General features: G+C 36.8%; 1 protein-coding gene across 6 annotated transcripts in view; it reads left to right on the plus strand.

Moving 5' to 3' along the window:
- Window positions 1-23488, plus strand: part of FBXL4 (F-box and leucine rich repeat protein 4) — a 57149-nt gene that overhangs the window by 20946 nt on the left and 12715 nt on the right. For all 6 annotated transcript variants that reach the window (XM_033055880.1, XM_033055877.1, XM_033055882.1 and 3 more), the window contains exons 5-7: window positions 2069-2313; window positions 11251-11464; window positions 23176-23247. In XM_033055880.1, coding sequence (XP_032911771.1) covers window positions 2069-2313; window positions 11251-11464; window positions 23176-23247 — 531 coding nt within the window. The remainder of the gene's footprint in view (window positions 1-2068; window positions 2314-11250; window positions 11465-23175; window positions 23248-23488) is intronic.

Consider the following 23488-nt stretch of genomic DNA (forward strand, 5'->3'; position numbering starts at 1 on the left):
AGTTTCATTCACCATTCTCTGTATTGCTCAGAAGTTACAAAATAACTTTTTTCTCATTGAATGAAATTTGTATTACTTTGCTTTTATCAGACATTATGCCATATTCATTGTAGACATAAATTCTGCTAATTGTGCAGCCTCTGCTCAGCTTTCAGCTCTAGAAAACATAGTAAGTAACCATGGGAAAAAAATCTGAGGGAAGAGGCATTAATAAAATAGATACTTGGCTGATTTACAAAGTGTGGATTAACTGTATGTTTGCAAAAATCAATATATTAATTTGGGATTATGTCTGTTAGCTGCTAGTTATTTTGGTTATTTTAAGTTTCAAAATATCAATAGTTCCTAAATGTCAATTGGGTAAAAAGTTTGCTGATTATAATATAACTAACTGCAGTTCTTATATGTGCATACTTTTTTTTTATGTATATAGACACAAACACACAAATATATATATATATATATATATATATATGTATGCTGGTACATTGAAAGGCTGTGCTGGTCCTCTGCATCACTCGGCGTTCCAGACACCTGCAGAAACAAAAGCCTAAGCTGCTTTTAAGGGAAAGGAGAAGAGAAGATGGAAGGCTTGAAACCAAGCATGAAAGAAACTGGAGTATATCAAACACCGTATTTTTGCATTGGAGTTGAACTAAAATTTTTTAAGATATGTAGCTCTTGTTGGAAATCTACATACTAAATCTGGAGCTGAGTAGGAAGTAACATTTTCCATCTTGCAGGAAGTTGAATTGTTTTGTTGTTTCAAAAATGAAGGGGGGAGGAGGGGAAGTGGAAAGTAGCTGCATAATAAAGTGATACATACAAGTGATACAAAGTACAATCTGTTTGGATCTCACAAAAAGCTCTATTTTCGTTTTATGTCATGGATTTTATTCTGATTTTTGGTGAATTTGTCTGATGAATTCTGCTAAGGCATTAAAATGAAACATGTTGGTATTTTGAAAGGACCACAGGATTCTCTTCCGTTTAAGTTGATTTGTGACTTGTGGTTTTTTAATTTACACTGATTTATTTCAGGAAGTTACTGTTTCCCACTGTACTTGAAAACAGTCAATTTAAGTTATATAACTTGAGTGCAGGTACTTATAGCTGCTAGAGACAGCTCTGGTAAAGTAAACATTAATTTTTTGATTTCATTTTTCAAGTGCATTTTCTCTCAGTTCCTAAGCTAAAGGAGATTTATTTATTTTGTTGGGCGTTTTTGTTATTTCCTAAAGCGAGTATTTATGTCTGTGTGCATTGTTGATCTTTCCTTGGGAAGGAAAACAGAGTGTGATGGGAGAGGAGGGATATTTCTTAGTTTTTGAGTGTGATATAAGTTATTACAAAAACTGTTACAGTGATGCTAGTCAGAAAGGCTGGTGATTATTCTGAAGCTGAGATGATTCAACTCATACAGTTAAAGAGGGTTTTTGCCTTTCAGATTTGTGTCTGGTGTAGAACAAAAATGCAGCAAGGAAGAGATTGTAAAAGGAGATCTGATTATGTTGAATTTTTTACCTGTTTGTGTAGTTTAGGGGAGAGGACATAAGAAAGAACACAAAGCACTAATTTTTAAAGCGGGGAGAAGATGAATAAATCTGAAATTGGTTTAGGATGTGGGGAGACTGGGACATGGTATGGTTTTTCCATGTACTTTGCAAGTATCTCCCATCTTAAAAACCAAATACAGAGAAGGAGGATGCCAGTTCTGTGTTCTTTTCAATGAAAGAGCAGACTTAGTGAAAGGAAATATATAAACATAGTGTTTACATATATATCACTGTTTAAATTAGCATGGGTAAAGAAACTTCTGATTTGAAAGCTTCCTGTCACTTTCATATGCTGATTGGCTTTTTCCTTTCTTGTTTAGCATGTTGTCAAATTGAGAAGGCAGTGCAGTTCTATTTAATAGTTAATTGATTTATTTGAGAAGTTACTTTTAAGTAAAAGGTTTTACTTTCTTTGAAGTTAGAACATATTTTCTTATTTCTTTGCAGTTTTCCCTTAATATTTTAAGAGCTGTATGACCATCTGTGACTTTTTTTTCCTGTTTTTAATATAGCTCATCCAGTTGATTTTGAGTCACCTTACAGTACCAGACCTGTGTAGACTAGCACAAACTTGTAAGCTACTGTATCAACATTGCTGTGATCCTCTACAGTACATTCATCTCAGTTTACAACCTTACTGGGCGAGGATTAATGACACATCCCTGGAGTACCTACAGTCTCGCTGCACTCTCATCCAGTGGCTGAATTTATCTTGGACTGGAAACAGGGGAGCCATCTCTGTTTCTGGATTTAGCAGGTCAGTCTTAAATGTACAGAAATGTTTTGGCAAGCTCTGTTTGCAGAGCTGCTGCATGGTAGTTTCACTAAGTATTTGAAACCTTATTAAAAGGAAAAAAAAGTCTTGGATTTACTATAAAGAGCATGATTGTTGCAACGTAGAGAAAAGAAACTGCTAAAACAGTAGGAGATACTAAATATAGCAGAAGTCCATAGCAGTCTGTAGAGTCTGCATGTGTTCCAAGCTGCTTGTGACTGAAAGGCTTCTTCCAGGGGAAGCAGTGTTTTTTGCTTTCTTTTGGGCTAAAACACTCTGCTAGAACTGAGCTATCAAATATCCATCTCACAAGGAAAATGTTTGTGGTTGTTCTTTGTACGGATGAGTCACCAGTAGGACTGTATTAGAAAGGCTGCAGTAATAAACTGATTGCATGCTCACATGGTATGAGCCAAGTAATCACTGGAGTCCAATGTAAATGCAAATATTTTCATAAAAATGATTTAAAACATTAGTCCTGTTGGAAAACAGGGGGGTTGCATGTGCATATTCCAATGAGCTGAAAATATGACTGTGGTGTAGGTCATTAAGATAGCAAATTTGCAGGGATTCTTCTCTGTATAACAGCCATGTTCTCTGCTTTCTTAAGATATCTTTTCTTGCTTCTTTGCTCATTTGCATTAGTTAAACAACTTCTATCAATGCATTTCATTTAAACAAAAGTTGTTGCTTCGACTAAGGGGTAATCAGCAAAGGCAGGTGAAAGCAGAAATTGACTGATAAGAAACAGAAATGTTTAATATATCTGAAAAAGTTGTCTTAACTCTCATTTATTTTCTGAATAAAAAGATTAACTTAAATATGCAGACATTTTCTCTCCTTTGTGCCTAAGTTCCTTACCTGAGGAAGTAAAATATTTTGAAGAAATACTTTGTTGAGATGGGAATGTTGCTTCTGTTCTTCCAGACCCTCCAGTATAATGCAATAATCCTATGCTTTTTTTGTGCTTATTGATATTAGAAAATAGACATCAACTAGTTGTTGAACTGGGTACAGAAATTTATCCTAAATTTGGATTTCATGTTAGATGCAGAAGATGAATATGCAAGCTTTAATTGAGAATTCAGCTCTGAAATCATGAAGTGCCAACTTTCTGATGCTTAGCTGTTAAGTCTGTCTTTTGAAAACTTAACCTTTTTTTAGCATACAGGACTGCTAAAATTCTTTGTAGTCTTGGAAGAAATTATTGCTGGATTATAAACTTTTGCCAGACTTACAAACTTTACAGTTCTGACATTTCTGAGTTCCACTTAGCTGAAAATATCTTTATTATTACTAATTTCTTTTTCTTCAGTGCTGAAGTACTAGTAACATTTATGTGTATACAGCAGTTTAAGATAATAAATATTCATTATTCCTCTGTTAATAATCTGTGAGTAAACATTTTCAGTTTGTATTTCTTGAAAGGGATTTATTTGTAACAAATGGGAGAAAAAATTGACATTATTTCAATTCTGAAATTATTTTAGTTTTAGGAAAAAGTGTTTCTTTGAAAAGATGGGTACATCTGGGAATGGGAGATGTGGTTCAATCATAAATTCTGGAAAGTTAAAATAATTTGCATACCTAAATTGTGCTCATTGTTTTCGCTTCTGAAACAAAAATTCTCCACTGTGACGGGGTCTGGTTTTAAACTTTTTTTTTTTACAGAAATAATTTTGCAATCCTTTGTTCTGTAAAAGTCTTTTCTAGTAAAATCCCCAACGCAAGTTTTTCTTTTAAGAGTCTTCGTCAGCATGTTTGTCAAATTTGCTGCTTATTTGCTATGAAAGTATCTAACAGAGGAGACTCATTAGAACAAGACTTGCTTTTCAAAAGCATTAATATAACTCTTGTTGAAAAAGGAGCTTCCTGTTAAGAGATACTGTTCCTTGACAGATAAATCTGTCAATAAATTCTTTAGTTTTATTGCCCTGGTTGCCATTAAGACACCACCACCTGGGGAATATTACAGCATCCAGGACACACAATCAAGAACTCACACTGTTTTTCCTTTTGTCCAAAACCAGGGCACATATTTTTGCGTTTTTCTCAGCATTTGGAGTTACAGTTGGCAGTGTTGATTTAAAACCAGTAGAGCTGGTTTAATTCTTACAGCTGCACAGTTTAAGTTATGATTTGTACAAGTCAGGGTATGTTTAAATGCTACTCTTGCTTAAATCTTATTTTGGAAAATATCTTTCAAAAATGTTTTTATCTGTTGTTTCTTATGACAGTCTTAAAAGTAGTAGCTTGTATAAATTTGTAATTTTAAAATGTTTGTATATGCATTAAATGATTGAAAATACTAAGAAATTATTGGAAATACATATTTTGTTCAAAAATGTATTAAAGTGAAAAGAAGTTAGAAGTAATTTTAGGGAATATGACTGGAGCAAATACTGTATTATCATGAGAAGACAGAATGCTTCAGGCATATGAACATCCTGAGGCAAAGCTGAAGGTATTTTAACTTATTGATAACATCTACTCCTTAGGGCTAAAAATTACTATCATAAATTTTTCATTTCAGCATATAATATAAATTAACTAAACTTTGTATTAGATTGAACTAAAAGTGTACAAAAAAAGTGAAAGTAGTATCTGAGCAGTCTCAGGAGTCTGGAATGCAAAATGTCGGGGAATAAGCAAAGATTTCACAGCAAGCATTACATAAGCAGCACTGCATTTCTCTTGGCTTTAGAGGCATGGTGAATCTCTTTGTGCCAGGGGGAAATATCAGTGTGGGAGGGTAGGACCTATATAGGAAGAGTGAGGGGAGTTGATTGGAGGAGTACTAAACATTGAGATGCTGAATAAATGCTCTGAGGTTCAAACAGCTCAAGGACAATGACAGTTTAAAAACAGAGTTCTGCATGCAGATTTCCTTGGATCACTGATAATGTCATTAACTTGTTTAAACTCTTGCTTTAAATATCTGAAGAATTAGGATTTTTATTTACATCTGACATTTTACACTGTGAAAATGAATTAATAGTGTTTTATTTTCAGGTTAGCGATGCAGTATTTGCATGCCAAGCACATCCAGGAATATTTCTTAAACAGTTTTGTTGTTGTTCATGTTTGAAGGCTTTCATTACCTTTAGTAAAAGTGTGTTTTGACAATGTTTAATTTGGTGAGGCTTTGCTAGAAGTCAAACTAGGAGAGTCAGAGAAATTACTGAAATATGCACCAAACAGTCACAGAAAATAAGAATAATCTGTGACTTTAGAGGAATTCTCAATTTAACAATCAGGTCTGTCTCTTGCTTGAATTTCCAGAGGATTTTGGTAAAACTAGGGTTGGCTGTAACAGAGTAAGTTACAATGTTTGTTTTGCATGTTTTTCTTGAAATAGTGTTGAGAAAAGCGTGAGATCATATACTTAATATTCTACTTAGTTACATGCCATGTTTTAGGATTTGTTTATCAAAAAGGAGGTATAATACATACTAGAGTAAAAAATAACACTGTACCAATTAGAATAGCTGGAGGAAGGTAAAGTGACTTAATTTTATTTCCTTACAAATTTCCTTACAAAGTCTCACAAGCATGGATACTTGCATGTGCCAAGAGAACCAAGATGTGGGTCCAGATCAGTTGTTCTGGCATGTAGTCTCACCATTCTGTGCTGCTCCTGTCCTTTATCTCCTGATCCATGTGCCCTGAAAAACTGCCTGCACGAGTGTTCAAGGATGTCAGTGACCTGCTAGTCTGACTTCCACCAACACACACCTCTGTTCCAGCCCTTGCGTTTCCATTTGTTCTTTCTCGTGCTTCTACACCTCTGTGTACCCAGTTGTTCTTCACTCATACCAACCTTAACACTTTTGTTACAATTACCTGTGCTAAGTGCTGCTGCTGTTGTGTAACGTGGCAGTCTTGAAAGGAGAAGCATCAGTGTGAATTTAAAAATATATGAACATGGCTTTAAGAAGGCTATTAAAATGGAATTCCACAAACCATTTTATTAAATGCAAGACTGTAATTGTAAGGCAGAAAGTCCTCTGTTTGTGCAAGTAATCTTATAAAGAGAACCGTGTAAGAAAGAGGGGACTTCAAGATCTTGGAAGTAAAATGAGGAAGAATGCAATCCAGGTGAGTTTTGACATCAAAACTGCTTCTCTGGTGGCAGGATCTGGAAACAGGAAACCCGAGTAGTTGGAGGGAACCTGTAGTTAGCTTGAAGCAGACAGAAATGGTTGTTTTTATGAAATACTGATTCTAGGAGGCTGATATCAAGGAAGGCCCAGCAAATGTGGCAGTGAAGTAGTAAAGGTAACTTCCCTAACATGGATGCTAATGTAAGGTAATATTTTGTCCAACCCTGTGCTGTTCACAAATGGAAGTTGCTTCCCTTTTCCACCCTCTTTCTTGGTTACCAAATTCAAATATATGTCAATGAGTATAAAATCAGTATTGAAGATTTTAATTGAAGAAAGGTTTGGTAAAATCAACATAATAGAAAACTGTTGTGTTAATTGCACTAAAGGAATACAAAACTATGTACTTAATTGTGTTTAGGGGAGGATGAGTAGATGAGAGAGAACAAGACTGATTCCTGCTTGCTGTAGGGTCTTTGAAATGGGGAATATAGAGTAAGTGGGGATCATTAAGCTAAGTGTAGATTCTGCAGCCACTGCAGTTCCACCAGAAAGCATTGGAGGAAATGTGATGTGTTCAGTGCCTGCATAAGCACATGTCTAAAGATATTTTGAGAATTTTGTTTGGGAGATCTTACCTTCTGACATGAAGAGTCCCATCTCTTGTACCATGGATTTTAATTTTGGATCGTGAGATAGGCTTATGATGTACACATTACAGTAATTTCACGATTACAAGCCACACCGATTATAAACCGCTCTTCTGTGGTGTCAGCAATGTTTCGTTTTTCCTCCATAAATAAGCCACACCAGATTGTAAACCACACTTTCATTCGCAGCAAGGATCTGCGTGCAACTTTCACAAAGTTGCAAAATAGTAACAGAATCGTGGGATCGCGGAGTTTACTGGCTCGGCCCTGCTTGGGGCAGCTGCCAGGGAGCGGCCCCGGCCCCGCTCACCGCAGCTGCCAGGAAGCAGGAGAAAGGCGTGCCCGACTACCACTGCCACCGTGCTTGTCGGGGCTGGGCAGCACTGCTGCGCTTGTGGGGGGGGATCAGCGCTGCCGCACTTGCCGGGACTAGGCAGCACCGCTGCACTTGTTGGGGGCGGTGAGCGCTACCGTGCTTACTGGGGGCAAGCAGCACTGCCGCGCTTATCGGGGCTGGACAGCGCCACTGTGCTTGTTGGGGCTGGGCAATGCTGCCACGCTTGCTGGGGCTGGGCAGAGCCACCGCTGCCGCACTTGTCGGGGGCGAGCAGTGCTGCTGCGCTTGCAGGCTCTCACTTCCGGGTTTGGAAATTTCCTAAATTTGTTAATATATTAGCCGCTCCTGAGTGTACGCCACATTTCCGGGTTGGGAGCTAGATTTTAGTCAAAATGATGCGGCTTGTAATCGTGAAATTACTGTAATTACAAGATTGGAAATTTTTAGTGGGCTAAGTGACCCTATGATCATGATAGGTTGGGTTTAACATCACCCTGAGCAAATATCATACTAGCTGCTAATAGATATATTTGATGTTTCAGAAAAACTTCACTAAAGCTTACTTCCCAAAAGCTGAAGGGCAAAATAAGCAGCAGTTCTTCAGAGTAGGCAGAAGGTGATGGAAAGTGAGATTTCTTTTTTTTTTTTTTTTTAATTAAAAACAATAATCCCCTCCCTACTGGGGGAAAAAAACCAACAAACAAAACAAGGTCCCCCTCCCCCCTCCAAAAACCAAACCAAAAACCAGAAAAAACCAAACTGAGCAACTAAAAGGGCTGAAATACTGCAGTCTACTGCAGTCTAGAGTGAGGATAAACTTCCAGGGAAAGGCCCAATCCAGTGTCTAGCAAAAAAAAAAAGTTTACATTATCCTAGGTTGTTCAGTCATATTGTATAGCAAACATGAAGGGGTGAAGAGAAGTCACTTCAGAAATGGTGTGTATAAAATATTGATAATAAAAACAAAAGGGTGCAGATGACAGCAGAATAGAGGAGAGACTGAGAACAGGAACCAGTCAATCCTCAGTGATTAAAGGAAAGATTTGTGAAGAAATGTGTAGAAATTTTTATTTGGGTAGAAGGTGCTTTTTTGGGTGATGTTTGTTTTCAGATTAGCTAAATTCAGCCAGTCACTCAGAGACTGTTAAGTCTCAGAAGTATGAAGACCATGCCACATTTGTTTTGAAAGCGTGAGAACTCATATTCTACCTTGCCATATGGCTCTACGTGGAGATCCATATAGAAAGACAGCAGCAAAAACCTCTATCCTGAGCAGTCTGTTTATTGCAAACAAAGATCGGGGTGTCCCCATCATTCAGAGATCTGTTCACTTCTGTCCTGTGCTGGTTGGTGGTTTCCTCTGATTCCTCATTCTGATCCTGTTCTCTTTCCTACATGTATATCTGCTCATTCTTGTGCCCTGCTGCTGCATGTACTTTATTCCCTTTTGTTTCTGTTTCATGTCTCCTAAATCTTTTCCATCAAGGCAGCAAAGCCATGAAGGGCAATGCTTGTTGTTGTCGCTGTGTTTGGTCTCAGCCTGTGTGTTTCAAGTGTAATGAGTTTAAATAAAACATTATGAAGATAACAATTCCTCAAGCTGTAAGCCTGGAGTTCTTCTCCAAGTCTAGAGGGTTAACTGGGTGTTTCCCTGACCTGGTAATGTTAACTTTTAATAGTCCTAGAAAGAGAAAAGCATTGATCTCTACTACCATTTATAACATCCAAGCCCTGTTAAATTATATGGCAGTTAAACTAACATCCATTACTGTAATGGAGTAATTCATAAAATATTTATTTGTTAGCAAATTAAAAGCTAGAGGTATAATAAGTGGTGACTGACAAAGTTTTATGGAAAATACCATCATTCAAACAAACCTGATAATTTGTTGATGAAAGAAGCTGTGTGAATGTATTGTTAAAGCACTCATTAAATAGAGGAATTGGCTAATTAGTAATCAGCAATGTATCCATATATCTCTACTCTGATTTCCAGGGGATTTCCATCCTACATTTCTCCATAACAGTGTTGAGCTCTATTGCTAGTCTAAAATAGCACTTAAATGTTTGAATACCCGATGTTAATTGTTGTGAATTGTCGTGTCATTTCAGCTCTGACATTCCCACAGGAAGGCTTACCCAGTCTCTATGAATTCACTGTATGCAGTATGGAAACTGCTTGATGTTTGATTAAACTCTGATTTTAAAGTTAAAATAGATTCTAAATAGAGACTGCAGAGTTAGAAAATAACAGTGGAGGAATAGACTTGAAGACCATACACGTCAGAACTCCTGTGGCTCTGGGGCTTATGTCTCCCCTTTTGTGTCTCAGACCCTCTCTTTGTTTCTGTTTGCTTAGGCTCATAGAAATGTTGGATGTTAGGGACCTCTGAAGGTCGTCTACTCCAAGCTCCCAATTGAAGTGCCAGTGTCCCCAGCGCTAGATCAGGTCAGTCAAGGTTTAAGGTGACTCTTGGAAACATCCAGGGATGGAGATGCCATCCTGGAATCTCCTTTTCCCTCTGTATTACATAGGATCTGCATAATCACACTAATCACCATATAATATACAAGGTGAAAGGAATTAAAAAAGGTGATAATGATGACAAGTATGACTTTAGTGAGTAATGAAAAAGAAAGGAAAGGAGGCAGCTTGAAAACTTGGATCTTGAAAGATGGATTTCAGGTCTTGGGCTACTGTTGGTGTTATTGAGAAATGCCTTCCTGAATATGTCTTCTAAGACACATCAGCATGAACAAGCTTAGGAAGGCTAATAACTCTTTCCTTGTAGCAGTAAGAATTTTTGTGCAAGCAGGAGCCTTGTCTCTGTCTGGCATTTCTATTGCATCAGTTAAACCCAAGAAGTAGTACTAACTTCATGGTGGAAGTGTCAGAACCTGAAGCTGCTTTGTCTGCATGAACAGACGAAGGTTTTATAGGATATAAGAGGGCAGATCAGAATATTTATTAAGAGAAACTAATTCATGCTCTTTCACGAGTATTTCCATTCCAGAATATATTCCATTATTCTAGGAAGTAACATGGGAAACTGATTATGGCCTGTAGTTTAAGGAACTAGTTTTTCTACTGGAACAACTTACCAAAATAAAACATAAACATGGCAAATGTGTGGATTTTTTAGTCTTATTAAATATCAAGCTTACAAGCCTAGTGGTTGATTTATGAAGGTTATCTTTGAAATGAAAAGGGACCAAGTTTGGGTTTTTGGTTAAAACTTGGATTAGAGATAGAAGAGCTTGAGTTTCTGACACGAGATCTCTGATAGAAAAGCAAAATATAGAGTCCATCAAAGTTTCCAAATTTTGGTCTTTTATCATGTGATATACAAATTTTTTATAATTCCAATGAAAGTCAAATATTCCTCAGGAATTTGTGTTCTAGAACAGCTAGCAAGTGTTGATTCTGGCTTGTTAATGAAAAGAGTGAGATTTTTTTTTCTGAAAGTCTTAAAACACCTATGAATATTTCATCGATTTAAAAATATTTGTTTAACCTCATTTTTACATTTACAGATTTTTCCGAGATAAATACAAAATTACTGGTGTAAACTTGCAGGTCATTGTCAAAATTGACTTTTGACTGTTTAAAAGCTTTTCAAACATGATCAGCGTTTTACTTTGCTCCATTGTCTCAGAGTTAATATTAAAAAAAGCACGTTTTAACTTCCTAAACCAAAACAGAATTTTCAAGACTAGTCCCTTTGTTGTAAGGAATTATTTCCTGGTTTGTGTGGTTAAGGTTTTGACAGTATTCAGACTCTCACCTGAAAGTATAATTTTGCACTTAAAACATGGGGTTCTTTTACAGGTTCCTGAAAGTCTGTGGCTCTGAACTAGTACGTCTCGAGTTGTCTTGTGGCCATTTCCTCAATGAAACATGCTTGGAGGTCATCACTGAAATGTGTCCAAATCTTCAGGAATTAAATCTCTCATCATGTGATAAAATACCACCTCAGGCTTTCAACCACATAGCCAAAGTGGGCAGCCTCAAGCGTCTCATTCTCTACAGAACAAAAGTGGAGGTAAGAACAGCTATTTTTAAGCCTCGCAATAAGTATTTTCAGTCCTGATAAAATTGATTTGGGGTTTGGTTTTTTTTTCAATAATGAAGAAGTAAATTAGAATTTTGAATGTAAATTCAGATGCAAATTCAGAGAATCCCGAGGTGGTTTAAAAAACCTTAGGACGTTTTTTTGTTTTCAAAATGGCTTTTTGGCCTGCATGTTTTAACTGTCATGGTAGGTTGGTGACCTTCCAACAGCTGTTTTAAGCACTGTGATAAAATTAAATTTTAAATCTCTTATTTTGAAGTGTACTCTAAACAAACTGTATGGGCAAATATAATTGTAAAATTATCATGTTTAGTAATTTTCTTTAATTCTCAATGTTCTTGCCTTTAAAATGACTTAATAATTATTAGATTCCTACAGTCTTTGTATACCAGCAGTATCTGAGACACAGAACACAAGTTTTTTATACAACTTTTCATTTATGGTGTAAAAATTACTTCTTTATACAGTTACTTGAGTGCCCTAATCGGAGTTGTTACTGCTTGCTACAACACATTTCCTCTCTAGGATGGCATGGGTTTGTGTGCTACAGCAGAGAAGTCTGTTGTAGTTTTTTGCATTTTACAAATGTTGTATCCTTATAAATTCAGCATTTGGATCAGAAGAATTCCATTCCCTCTCAGGAACTACCTTACTCATGTGTTACAACCTTACTACGATGGTTTACCTGGAAGCTGTCCTACTTCTGTTGTTGCAAAAGCTGTGCCAAAATGGGGGCAAACCATATCTCTGCAGGTTTTTTCCTAGCTTCTAATCCTGGATTAAGCATTTTAAGAATTTGGTTGTGTGTGAATTACAGTAATTTCATGATTATAACCTGCACCATTTTGACTAAAATTTTGGTTCTAACCCGGAAGTGCGGCTTATAATTGTGAAATCACTTTATGGTACATGGAAGTCAGGCTGTGACACTGGATTGAGTGGGGTTTTAATCTGTAGTGCAATGGTAGGAATGAAACTGGAACAGTAGATTCTGTCAACTAGATGTGCAAGGGACATCTGAAGTTAAGACTATGATATTGCATTCATAAACAGTTCACACCTGACGCATGTTAGAGTTAGTTGGGTCTTGTTCTTTATATGGTGAATCCTAAGTTTGTTTGTGCCCAAGTTCCAGCTAGGTGTCTGTAATGGTGAGTGGGTAACATCAGGTAGTTAGATTAAAGGGTAATCTACCTGGTGTGAGTGGTGCTTGCTGTGGGCTTTGCTGTGGAATGTGCAGTCACCGTGAAGCCAGTGCCCCTCAGTAACTTGTTAGTTCATGGTAGCTGCTCTCTTTATTGAAGCAATTATTATTTTCTTCAAGCCAAAAAGAAAATACATAAGCGCTGCATTTTATGAATAGAATTGTATTGATGCTTTGGGTGTATCTGTTCTGTTTCTGTTAATCTTGGCTAAATCTCTTTATTTCTTTTTGACTGTTGGCTCTGATTCACAAAGCTTTTTCAGATCCAGGAAAGATCATTGTATCAGGGTAGTGATTGTATAATTTTACTATTTTTTACTGATGATTGATTAGAATCTTCTTGATTCTACTTAGGTAACTTATGAAGTTTGAGACTTCATGTTTGTAATAGTGCAGCAGATGAAATATACTCAGAGGTGATGGGTAATTGTCATTCCTCTGCTATTGCTCTGCTGAGCAGAGCTTGAAATTAGATTGAATATAGGTGGTAAATATTTCCTGACTTTGGAGACTTTACATTGTGAAGATTCACTTCTACCTTTCATGTGTATGGACATGCCTCTGCTTGTAACTGACAAGAACATTCATTCATAATCAAGTTTATTTAAGATTGTGCTTCTATTTTATATATAAGTATGAACAAAAGGCACCGTTCGTAACAAACAGTGGAAGAGAAATTTCTGAAAATTTAAATAGGTAAATTGGAGATGATGTTTGGGTGTTACTTGTTAATGTGAAGCCACTTAACAATATACATTGTGCATCACAGGTCAAAAAATAATAGGGAAAGAGTGAAGATGTGCCATAGGATTTGAATTAGAGGATTAGAATGACAAAAGTCAGATTTGTAGAAATAACATTATCTTTCTCAACATGAGCTTCTCTTAGTGCAAATCTTTGGTTATCTGTACCAAATAGACTGCCATTCCTTCTGCACTTTTCAGCTGGTACACAAATGCTTGTTAGTAAGTGATGGCTATAGGCAAAAAAGGATAGATTGATCAAGCATGCTGTCAAGTGATTAAGACTTCTCTAAACCTTGTCAAGGAACTGTTAGTGTTCTTGATTTTTGTGAAATTTCTACTACTGTCTTCGTTGTTGGACCTTCTGAGGAGCAAATAGAGAAACAAAGATAATGATTAATCAAGAACTTGTATTGTTGCCAACTGGATCTGCTCAGTAAAAAGAATCCAAGGCTGTGAATCCACTAAGAAAAAAAATGCAAACTGATAACAAATATGTGTTTATTAGGAGAAAATAAGGATGTGAGAAGAACAGAGCTGATATATTCTGTTAAGTTCTGTTTCAAAACCCAAGAAAAAGAAACCAAAAGAAAAATCTGCTCATTTACTTTAGCCTGCTTTCGTAAATAATTTGGGGGCTTGCTTTTTTTTTTCTTAAACCAAGCAATGAGCAAAATAAACTGCAAAATTTTTGTGTGTTAGAGCACATCTGGGTAAATAGTACAATTTTTTCTTTTGGTTGTGGATTTAGATGTGTGATTAAATGGTGTAGGAAGAGATGAAGATTCTCCATCCTATTTGTCAGTATGTGATAATGCTATATCTGTTTTTGCATTATGCTTAATAAAGAAAACAGAATTAACATTTTGGTAAAAGAAATTGTATTTTTCCTATATACTCTCCCAAGTACCTGCCCAGATACAGGATTTTCTTGTGCAATCTCTAAGTCTTGCTGTTGCCTTTCCCTTTACTTTTTTTGCCTTTTAATACTAAAAAAGAAAAAAAAAGTTTTTTTCAACATCTAAATTTAGAGTACTTGTTGTACTTTTTCTGTGTATATCATTACTGTGGCACTAATGGATAAATTTTAAGGAAACACTCTGCCAAAAAATTGACTACTATTAATGATTCTTTTTTTAGGTGCATAGACTTTGAGGACAGTGGAAGCTTAATAAAATTGATAATGTTATATTGTCTGAGCAATTGTATGAATTTGAATAGATTTTGTATTTTAAAATGTTGCCATTGTGTCTGTATTCAGAGCTCCAGTTTTTAAGTGTGTGTTCTTAGTGAAATGGGCAAGGCTGGTGTTTGGCTACTTTCGAAGATCCCTGTACCATCTGGGTAATGCTGTAGCCTTTAGTCTTAACCCTGCTGATTCTTAAGGCCCTATGTAATGTTCTTTCCTAGACATACTGACTGTAAGGTTGTGTGTATAAAGTTGTTTTCTAACCTCTGAAATGAAGCCTGCAATGCCTTTGAATTATTTCAACCTTTCTGTTAGAAGAAGGAAAGTCGAGTGACTTACAGTAACTTTTCAGTTACTAAAAAAAGTGTCCTGCATGGCTATCCTGCTCCCCGCTAAATGTGGCTCATTTTTCCAGTACTCTAAGTTCATTAGTAAAGGTTCTCAAAGGTTGTTTGATTATGTATATGCTTGAATAATTTGTATCTTGCTTTGAGAAACTAATCTCAGCTTTTTGTAAACTTAATTTCTTTATGCCCAACACCATTATATACTTGTGGGATTTTTGCTGGTGGTTTTGGTATTTACTGATACATAACTCCTTAATGTTTATTCGTTGAGAGTGTATTCACAGCATAACTTAAGCACTTGTTGGCATTGATACATTTGAGGAATACAATGAACAGTGGAAGTGTTATTGTATACAGTAATTGGCAATGCACATCTTTATACTTGAGCATGAATATTATCTTAATACTTATTTGTGAAGTATTTAGTCTGTATAAATAATGCAGCTAAAATTGTATTTTGAAGAAACCAAAGCCTCAATTACAGTAGAACTTGTCAGTCTTCTTATTGATGGGTGTAAATTTTACTGTATGATTATGTATTTCATGTTACCTGGTACTCTGAAATCTTTCTAATGTGTAAAGAAAAAAATTTAAAGTTTGTATTGCAATTATATTTGAGATACAAAATGAACTAAATTCAAATCTAATTACAGTGGACAAAGGACTTTGTTTTTCACACATTTTAAAGCGTTATATTTATAGATTTTATCTCTGATAATTTTGACCAAAAGCAAATTTGGAACTTGGGCAGCTGCAAGAGAGGACACCGGAAATCTTGTATAGTAAAAAGAAGCAGAAGAATTAGAACAGTAAATGTAATAACTCTTATTTTCTTACACCATGAGCAATATAACAGCTAATGCTGCCATTAAAATATTCTACAGAGTTTTCAGAAATAACCTGTTATAACCTAGTCATGTATACTTTTGAGAGCTGTTGTTTAAAGGGTTTTCTTGGGTGTGAATCTTTAGGACAAAGAATTGCATGCAAATAGCGGGGAAAAAAGAAAGGTGAAAGGCTCTAGGTGAAATGTGTATTCTTGGAATCAAGTTGAGTCAGTGACAGTTAATAGTGCGATACAGGGCATTGATGGGGCTTTTTGATTTCATGTCAGGCTCACAGCGTGGAATTTGGTGGTTTGAGCCTGTAATGTGAAGTGAGGGGGAAGAATGAAGGTGTAAAACAGATTTGCAGACATAAGGGAGGACATAATTTGACCAAATAAAGCAAAATCAAAATACAGTAATTTAATTAACTGCAGAGACTATTACTTTCATTGAATTAATTCAGTAATTGCTGTGTCCCAGTCCCTGCTGTGCCCCTGACTCTGCCAAGTAGCTGTAGAGAACAAAAAGGTACCCCCTGTATATTCTGAATCCCAGCTTGCAAATTATACTGGGTCTGTTTCTGAAGAGCCAAGTTGTTCTGACTTTTGAAAGGCTACATCTGCACTCATTAATAAAGCTTATTCTACCTTGTTCTTCTCTTACCTCATGCTTACAAGTGTTCATATTGCATCAGTGTTTTTAAATGTGTTGTAAAGCTTTGGAGATAGAAGTTTTATCACTGTCTCAAGAATGATATCTCAAAAACAGTCCTATAATCCATGTGCATTAGGGGGAGATGAAGAACTGATTTTTAACATTTTTACATTTCAATTGTCTACCTGTTCATTATGTTTCTTTGTGTGTTGTATCTTCTAAGGTGATAGCTGATCAATATCTTGGGGGAGAATAGAATTCCTGTTCTAATGCCAGCTTCTACCATGTTGATTTTGAATCTGTAAATGAAAATTGTCTGCATTAATGTGAGAAAGCATCACTCAAATACCCTTGCGATTGTGGTATTTAAGGACAGGGTGGTGACTTCATCCTGGAAAGGGACTGGGTCCTACTCTCTTGACACTGTTTTTCAGTAGGTTTGGAGATGCCAGTTGAGCTGGAGCCAGGTGGTCTGGGCTAAACAGTTTTCAGAAGTTCCTTCCCATGCTTAGGTCTTCTGTGATTCTCTTAGTGCTGGTGACTAATTGAAGACTTAGCCTGGGAGCTTTGTTTTCCTGATCTCTGACTGTGGCCAGTTACAAGATGCATGGTTTCTGCATGCTATACTTCTTGCATCAATAACATTTGTGTAGTAGTAACTTATTCATTTTGTAGCTGTGGTATGAGGATAGATATAAAGAAGACTGAGATTCTCTGATGGGTGTGTGTAAGGACTTGAAATACTGTACATAATATAACACACTTTTCTAAGTTACAGGAAATACAGTTTGTTACAAAGCTCAACCTTTTTTCATCTGTAAAATATAAAAAAACCCCTATTGTTTAAACTTGTTTAAGGGGTGTAATAATTTCTGGGCATGAAGTGATTAGATACTTGCAGGGGATATCTCTCTCTGGGACAACATGGGCATCTTGTTCTTCAAAAAGGCCACAAAAAATACATTGTAAAGGGTGAAGCGACCTCATCTATTTGTTTGCTCATGAAATAGCTTGGGGAACTTAGCACTTAGGCATTAAACAAATTTGGCCACTATTTAGTTCTAATTTGACATGATTCCCTCCCAGTTTCTATAACTGACATTTTCTGTAACATTTCATTTAGCTGAAAATTAACATATAGTGAAAAATAGACCAATAGGTGAGCAACTTGAATAGCTCCGTAGACCTCTAGATCCAAGTATAGTTTCAAGAAATTGTGTATTATGTGTTTTTTGTGTCATTGAATGTTTGTTTACTATCCCCAGATGTGGGTTTTTTCTGTTAAAAACGAGCTACTGAGAATAGGTATTTATCCTCAGAACTCAAAATCTTAGAAGCAGTCTGAAAATGAGTGCTTTCTGGGCAACCAGCAGATATGAAAACTTCTTCTGAAAACTATGGCTAGTACTTTGTAAGTGTCTAAAATTAATTTTGTGGTTAAATCACCACATGTTTACTAGCGTGCATCTCATCTCTATAAACCTATCACAGTACCTCATGTCTTTAACATAATTGTTTTGAAGTATCATAGACCAAGAAGTTTGTAACTGAAATTATCTTGATGCCTTGAAATACCGTGGATATGTGTGGCAGGGGGGGAATGGGAAGGTAAATAATCCTGGAATCATATTTTTCAGTTTCTTTGTTGGGGCAGATTTAGATGAAAATTGTATTTCACCATTACCCTATGTTTGTTTTTCTGCATTATTAATGTATTACATTCTTTTTTCTGTTAAAAAAAAAATTGCTTTTGGGGACTACTGCAGCATGATTGTTGGTGTTCAGATGTGGAGATATGATACCTTGAAATTCATGAAGTAGACCTTTTTTTTACTTACAGACCATATTGGCTTGCCCAGTTGCGCCTTCCAAAAGGCATGGATCAACAGAAGTTTACAGAATCCTGGCTTTGCATCCAATGAGGTTTTTAATCGTTGTGGTAGAATAGCAGATGCCAAGAAATTTCTGACTTAGTTCTTTCACAGACTGTGCCAAGAAAGTCCCCTCACCCAAACAGTTCATTTTTGGCTTTCTTCTAGTGCTGTATAATGCCAAAGGGAGGGGAAAAAAAGTATTGTCAGTTTTTGTAGATTTTTAATTACTTTTGACAGTCTTAACAAGATCATCTTTTACATTTGTATGGGGTGTTTATAATTACAAATATTTATAGCACTAGTGGCACTCAGACTGAAATAGAATTGGTTTCTTCTGAGGATTTCCTTGTTAGGTTGGTTGGGTTTTTTACTACTGATTTTTAGATTCTTCTGTCTTAGCATTAACTTGACTGAAAAATCTGAAGAAACAATTGCAGAAGAATAAAAGTATTTAAAAAGCCTCAGGCTCTTGTTTTACTGAGGGTCTGGAAGAATTCCTGATTTATGTCAGATACCATTCTTCTGAGAAGGGGAAAAACAACCTGTTGTTTGTCTCCAGTGAATAAGTAACAAATTTTAAAGTATCTTTTTAAGATTTATCTATAGAAAGTTAATTAAAAGCTGCGGACTATTTCTTCCCTAACCCAGTCCCAAAGCAAAGCTTTGTTCCTTTTCTTAAGCTCTTCCTTTAATCTTCCAGTCACATTGTGGTGCACTTATTTTCATGCCTTGTGTAGTAGTGTTATAGCCATATAATAGTGCATCATTTGTATTTTTAAACCCTTTTTATATTTTTTAAATCTCTGACTACTTGACAGTGAAACTGCAATGAGTAAATACTTAAATGTTCTAAATGCATCTTTCACAGGTGAGTCACATCTGCCACAGACAGAAGGGTTTTCTGTTTGAACAGACATTGAGCTCAGGCTATCTGTTGGATGCTTTCTTTGTCATACTAACATCAGAAATGGTTTGTGCTTTCTGCTGGATCATGAATGTAAAAAATTCCTGGAAAAAGTCAAGCAAGATTCAGTCTTGCCAAGTGTATTGCTCTGGCACCAGTGTTTGGTTTCTCTGCTGGTGGGTTGTCTGTTCAAACCAGCAGTACTTTTACATCAAAGTCAAAACTTGTGTGATGGCCAAGGCCTTTAAAAAGACAAGTGGGATACAGTTTCATCCAATACTATTTGTTTATTTGAAGTGTGCACAGCAAATAACTGTCTTCCAGTAAGTATTATTATGTCTCCAGGTGTGTATTGCAGAGTGGAGAATTTTGATTTTTGGACAGACATGTCACCTGTCTTGTGTGGGGGTAAAGTAGGGTTTCAAGTGGTAATCTCATCTCTGTTCAAGCCAGGATCAGACAGTTGATGTCCTTTCTGATAGACATTAGTTTTACCCATATATAAAGATTTCAGAGAATCTTCAGGCCATCTTCCCTTTTTCTGAGGTTTATGACTAACTACTATGCCTTAAAATATTTCTGAAATCTGCTCTATAAAGTTGTGTTTAGCAGCACTGTCATATCCTTCTGATCAGTTTGACGTCAAAGTCTCCTCTCTGAAAACAACTTCTTAACTGTATGTTTTCATCATGTAAAAACATCTTTCTGGGAAAGGAGGGCAGGGCAGACCATTTTATTCGCCCACTTTGAGCTTTTCCTGTTGTCTGTGGCATCTTTAAAAAATTGATTATTTTGGTTGGATTTGTTCTGGCTTGCATGGTAAAAGAAATTTAGACCACTGAAGCCATGATTCCACTAAGCAAAAGTAAATCTTAGGTGAAGTTTGTTTCCAGAGTGGGTTTTGTTAGTGTATTTTGGGGTTTTTATAATCATCCACTCTTCTCTCAATGCCTTTAAAAGGGAGCAGGTACAAAGATAAACTTTACCTTTGTTTCAGGGAAAACTCAAAAAATCTCCAAACAATATATGTCATGGCTACTAGGCTGAAGAGTGTTGTTATATGGATAGTCTTTGCTTTGACTATCTGCTTGGCCAAGAAAGTGAAGCTAGACTCCAAGTTAAAGCTTGTGTATCCAGAGTTTAGGTGGCCTCTTAGCTCCTCTTGCAAAGCAGTCTAACATTTAAAAGTTGGCCTGTGTTGCAGCTCCAGGATCGGGTGATTGCCTTGCTGTTCTCCTTTGCTTAAGTAGGAGTATTGTCGCCCATGTTGTTGTACTGACAGATGGCTTGACACAGACAGGTTATTACAATGATAGTCCTTCTATATGTAGTGCATATGGATTCTGTGAGCTGCCATTCTCTCCTGCTATTTTCATGTCTTTTGCCACCTGGATTCTCAACTGACTGAAACACAGCTAGGCATGCACAAAGGGTTGTTTCTTCTTACATGACATATGCAAAGCCCACCTCAGTTACAGAAGAAGAGACACTGCGTCTGAAGGAAATCTGGTTTGCTGTGTGTGGGCATGTATGCACCCCAGAAGAGGAATTAATCTACCCAGTAAAATGAATGTTGAGTATGTAGTTGTTTACTCTTGGGCTTGACTTGGCGTGATTTGTGATGGTATGACATGGTGTTCTACAAGCTCCCTTCTCTTACTCAGATTTCTAGTACTTTTTTTTTAAGTTGTTTTGTTTTTTAAAATGATGGTCTGAAGTAATAGATTGTGAGAAGACCTTTGGAAATTTAGATTCAGTGCGTGACAGTACAGGAAGGACTGTCTTTAAAAAAAGAGAGGGACTAAAAAGGTACTCCAAGAGATCCATGACATTCCTGTTGAAGTCAACACATAGAGCTCAATTTATGTATCAAGGTAACTATGAGTACTAGTCTTCCTCTCTATTTCAACCCTCTCTGAAGAAGCAGAGAATTGATCTCACATCTTACAAGCTGTTCAGAATGACTATTCACTTTTGTACTGTTTGTGTCAATTTAGGGAAGAGATTGTTGTTGCCCATCCTTTCAGGCCAGTGTTTAAATTCCAATCTGGAAACCATTACTAAAAGACTTGGTGGATTGCAGCACTATATTCAGCTTTCCTGTGAAGACATCTGAATGCCTGCAGAAACCTTGTTTGGAGCTCTGTGTGCAGTCAGAAACTGATCTGTTTAGCTCTTGATATTTAAGGTTTGCAGACAGGGGTTTGGGGATTTTGTTTTTAATTTGTGCATCTGCTTAGGTTCTGAAGCTCGTAGCTTTCACTGAGTTGAATAGAAAGGCTATGTCTCATTCTCTTTGAGTTGTTTATTCCTCTTTAGTGATCCAAATGAACCATTTGCTTGTTAAGTGCTCAGTTTAAAATGAATTGGATATTTATACATTTAACAACCTTAAAATATTCTTAACCTCTTGAATAATGACTTTTTAATGCTTGTGTTTCATTCCCTAGCTACCTTTTCCTTTAAAAAGTGAATTAAAGTGAAGCAAGCAAGGGACAGTGACTTTGTAGGACTTCGACCAAGATATATGTGAGGAAGGCTTTACTCTTAGCATCTACTTTTAGTTGCCTTTGGGAAATCAAATCTTAGAAGGCCAAGCTGGAGTCAAGATTCCATGCATGTCAAGCATTGGGTGTTTATAATTGCTCCTCGGAGACACCTAAATTAAATGTCTGATAAGGTTTCTGTGAATACCCTGTGCTATGTCCCTTTTTTTTGTCTGCCGGTCTTTCCAGGAATCAGATGGGTCTTCTTGGTGATATAGCAAAGGATCATATTTCTACCAAGTTCAATTGGAATGTAACAAACTGAGGAAACTAAGTAAAGCATTTAACTATAAACTTTCTGAAAACACGTAACTTTGCATTTAAAGGAACTATAAATTATACTACCCCTGCATACAAACATTGTTGACTAATGTTCTTGTTGTAATTACACCTAATAGCTGTAGATTGCTTTGTCACTTGTATTTGCTTGGGTTTTTTTTTTTTTTCCTGTTAGAAACTTTTGTATATCCTGTAGAAATTCATATTTTTGTTGTTAATGTGTTGTGGAGCTTAGTCCTGTTTTAAAGCTCATATAGATCACAAAGTCCTCATTAAGTGATGTTTTAAGTACAGGTATTTGTGATGTGAATCCTAGATTATATTCTTTTTCACACTGTCTGTGTTTCCAACTACAAAACAAAATATGTCTACAGACAATGCAGAAGGATCTTTTCTGTATCTTAGAAACACAGGTGAAAATCTGTAAAGTTTCCTTTGTTGTGGAACAGACCAGCTGTGCACTTTTGTAAGGTGCATCTGATGTTGCAGTCCAATTTCAGGCTGAGCCATGTGCACTACTTTCTGCAAAGAATGGCAGCGTTAAATGGCAGGAACAGGAGTGTGAAATACACATAATATCTGTTTCAGTCTACCTGATAGTAGTGACAAGTGCTCAATGGCTGTCAGCATCCTTGTCAGCACGGAGCCGCCTTTGACATTAAAGTCCCCAGCCCAGCCCTGATGCTGTGCAGCTCTATTGGCAGTTCCATCAGGCTGCAGTTGATCAGGGAATGTCAGAGCCTGCCCTCTTCTCCTGGTGTGTCGCCAGCCCTCTGTGTTTGCAGGCTGGCCTTGCCTGTTATTTGATCTTGCTGCACTTCTCCATCAGCTTTCCTATGGGAAATGAGCGGATAGGTCAGTGGTGTGTGGGTATCTGCAGGGCAGCACAGAACCCCATCCAAAGTGACTTCCTTAAAGGTTTGTAACGATTACCATTTCTTTAAGCCAATCAATGGGTGAAGTACCCAGAGACTCATTAAGTGGCATTTGAGGCACCTGTAAAAGAGTTTTGAGCTGTATTTCAGGAAACGTGGTGACAGCCTTTAATGTCTAATTGACCTCTTCTCTTTGTTTCACTTTCTGTATTTCCTTCTGATGTGTTCCCCTGTGGCAGCAAACAGCCCTGCTCAGTATTTTGAACTTCTGCTCGGAGCTGCAGCACCTCAGCCTGGGCAGCTGTGTCATGGTGAGTGCTTGGACCATGCAGGATGTGTGTGTGTGTATGTGTGTGTGTGTGTGCGTGTGCGTGCACTTGCTCTGGAACCAATCTGGGTTTGTTTCACAAAGGTGTGTTAAATGCAAGGTTGCTACAAGACTCTACTCTTTTGGAAGGTCCAAGATGAATGCAGCTTGGTCATATGTTTAAGGGTTATGTATTAGTTTAGAAGGATTAAAATGGCTTGTAGGCTTTCTCAGAGTTCTTCAGC

The sequence above is a fragment of the Catharus ustulatus genome, chromosome 3 (genome assembly GCF_009819885.2).
Source record: "Catharus ustulatus isolate bCatUst1 chromosome 3, bCatUst1.pri.v2, whole genome shotgun sequence".
In the NCBI taxonomy this organism is placed as follows: Eukaryota; Metazoa; Chordata; class Aves; order Passeriformes; family Turdidae; genus Catharus; species Catharus ustulatus.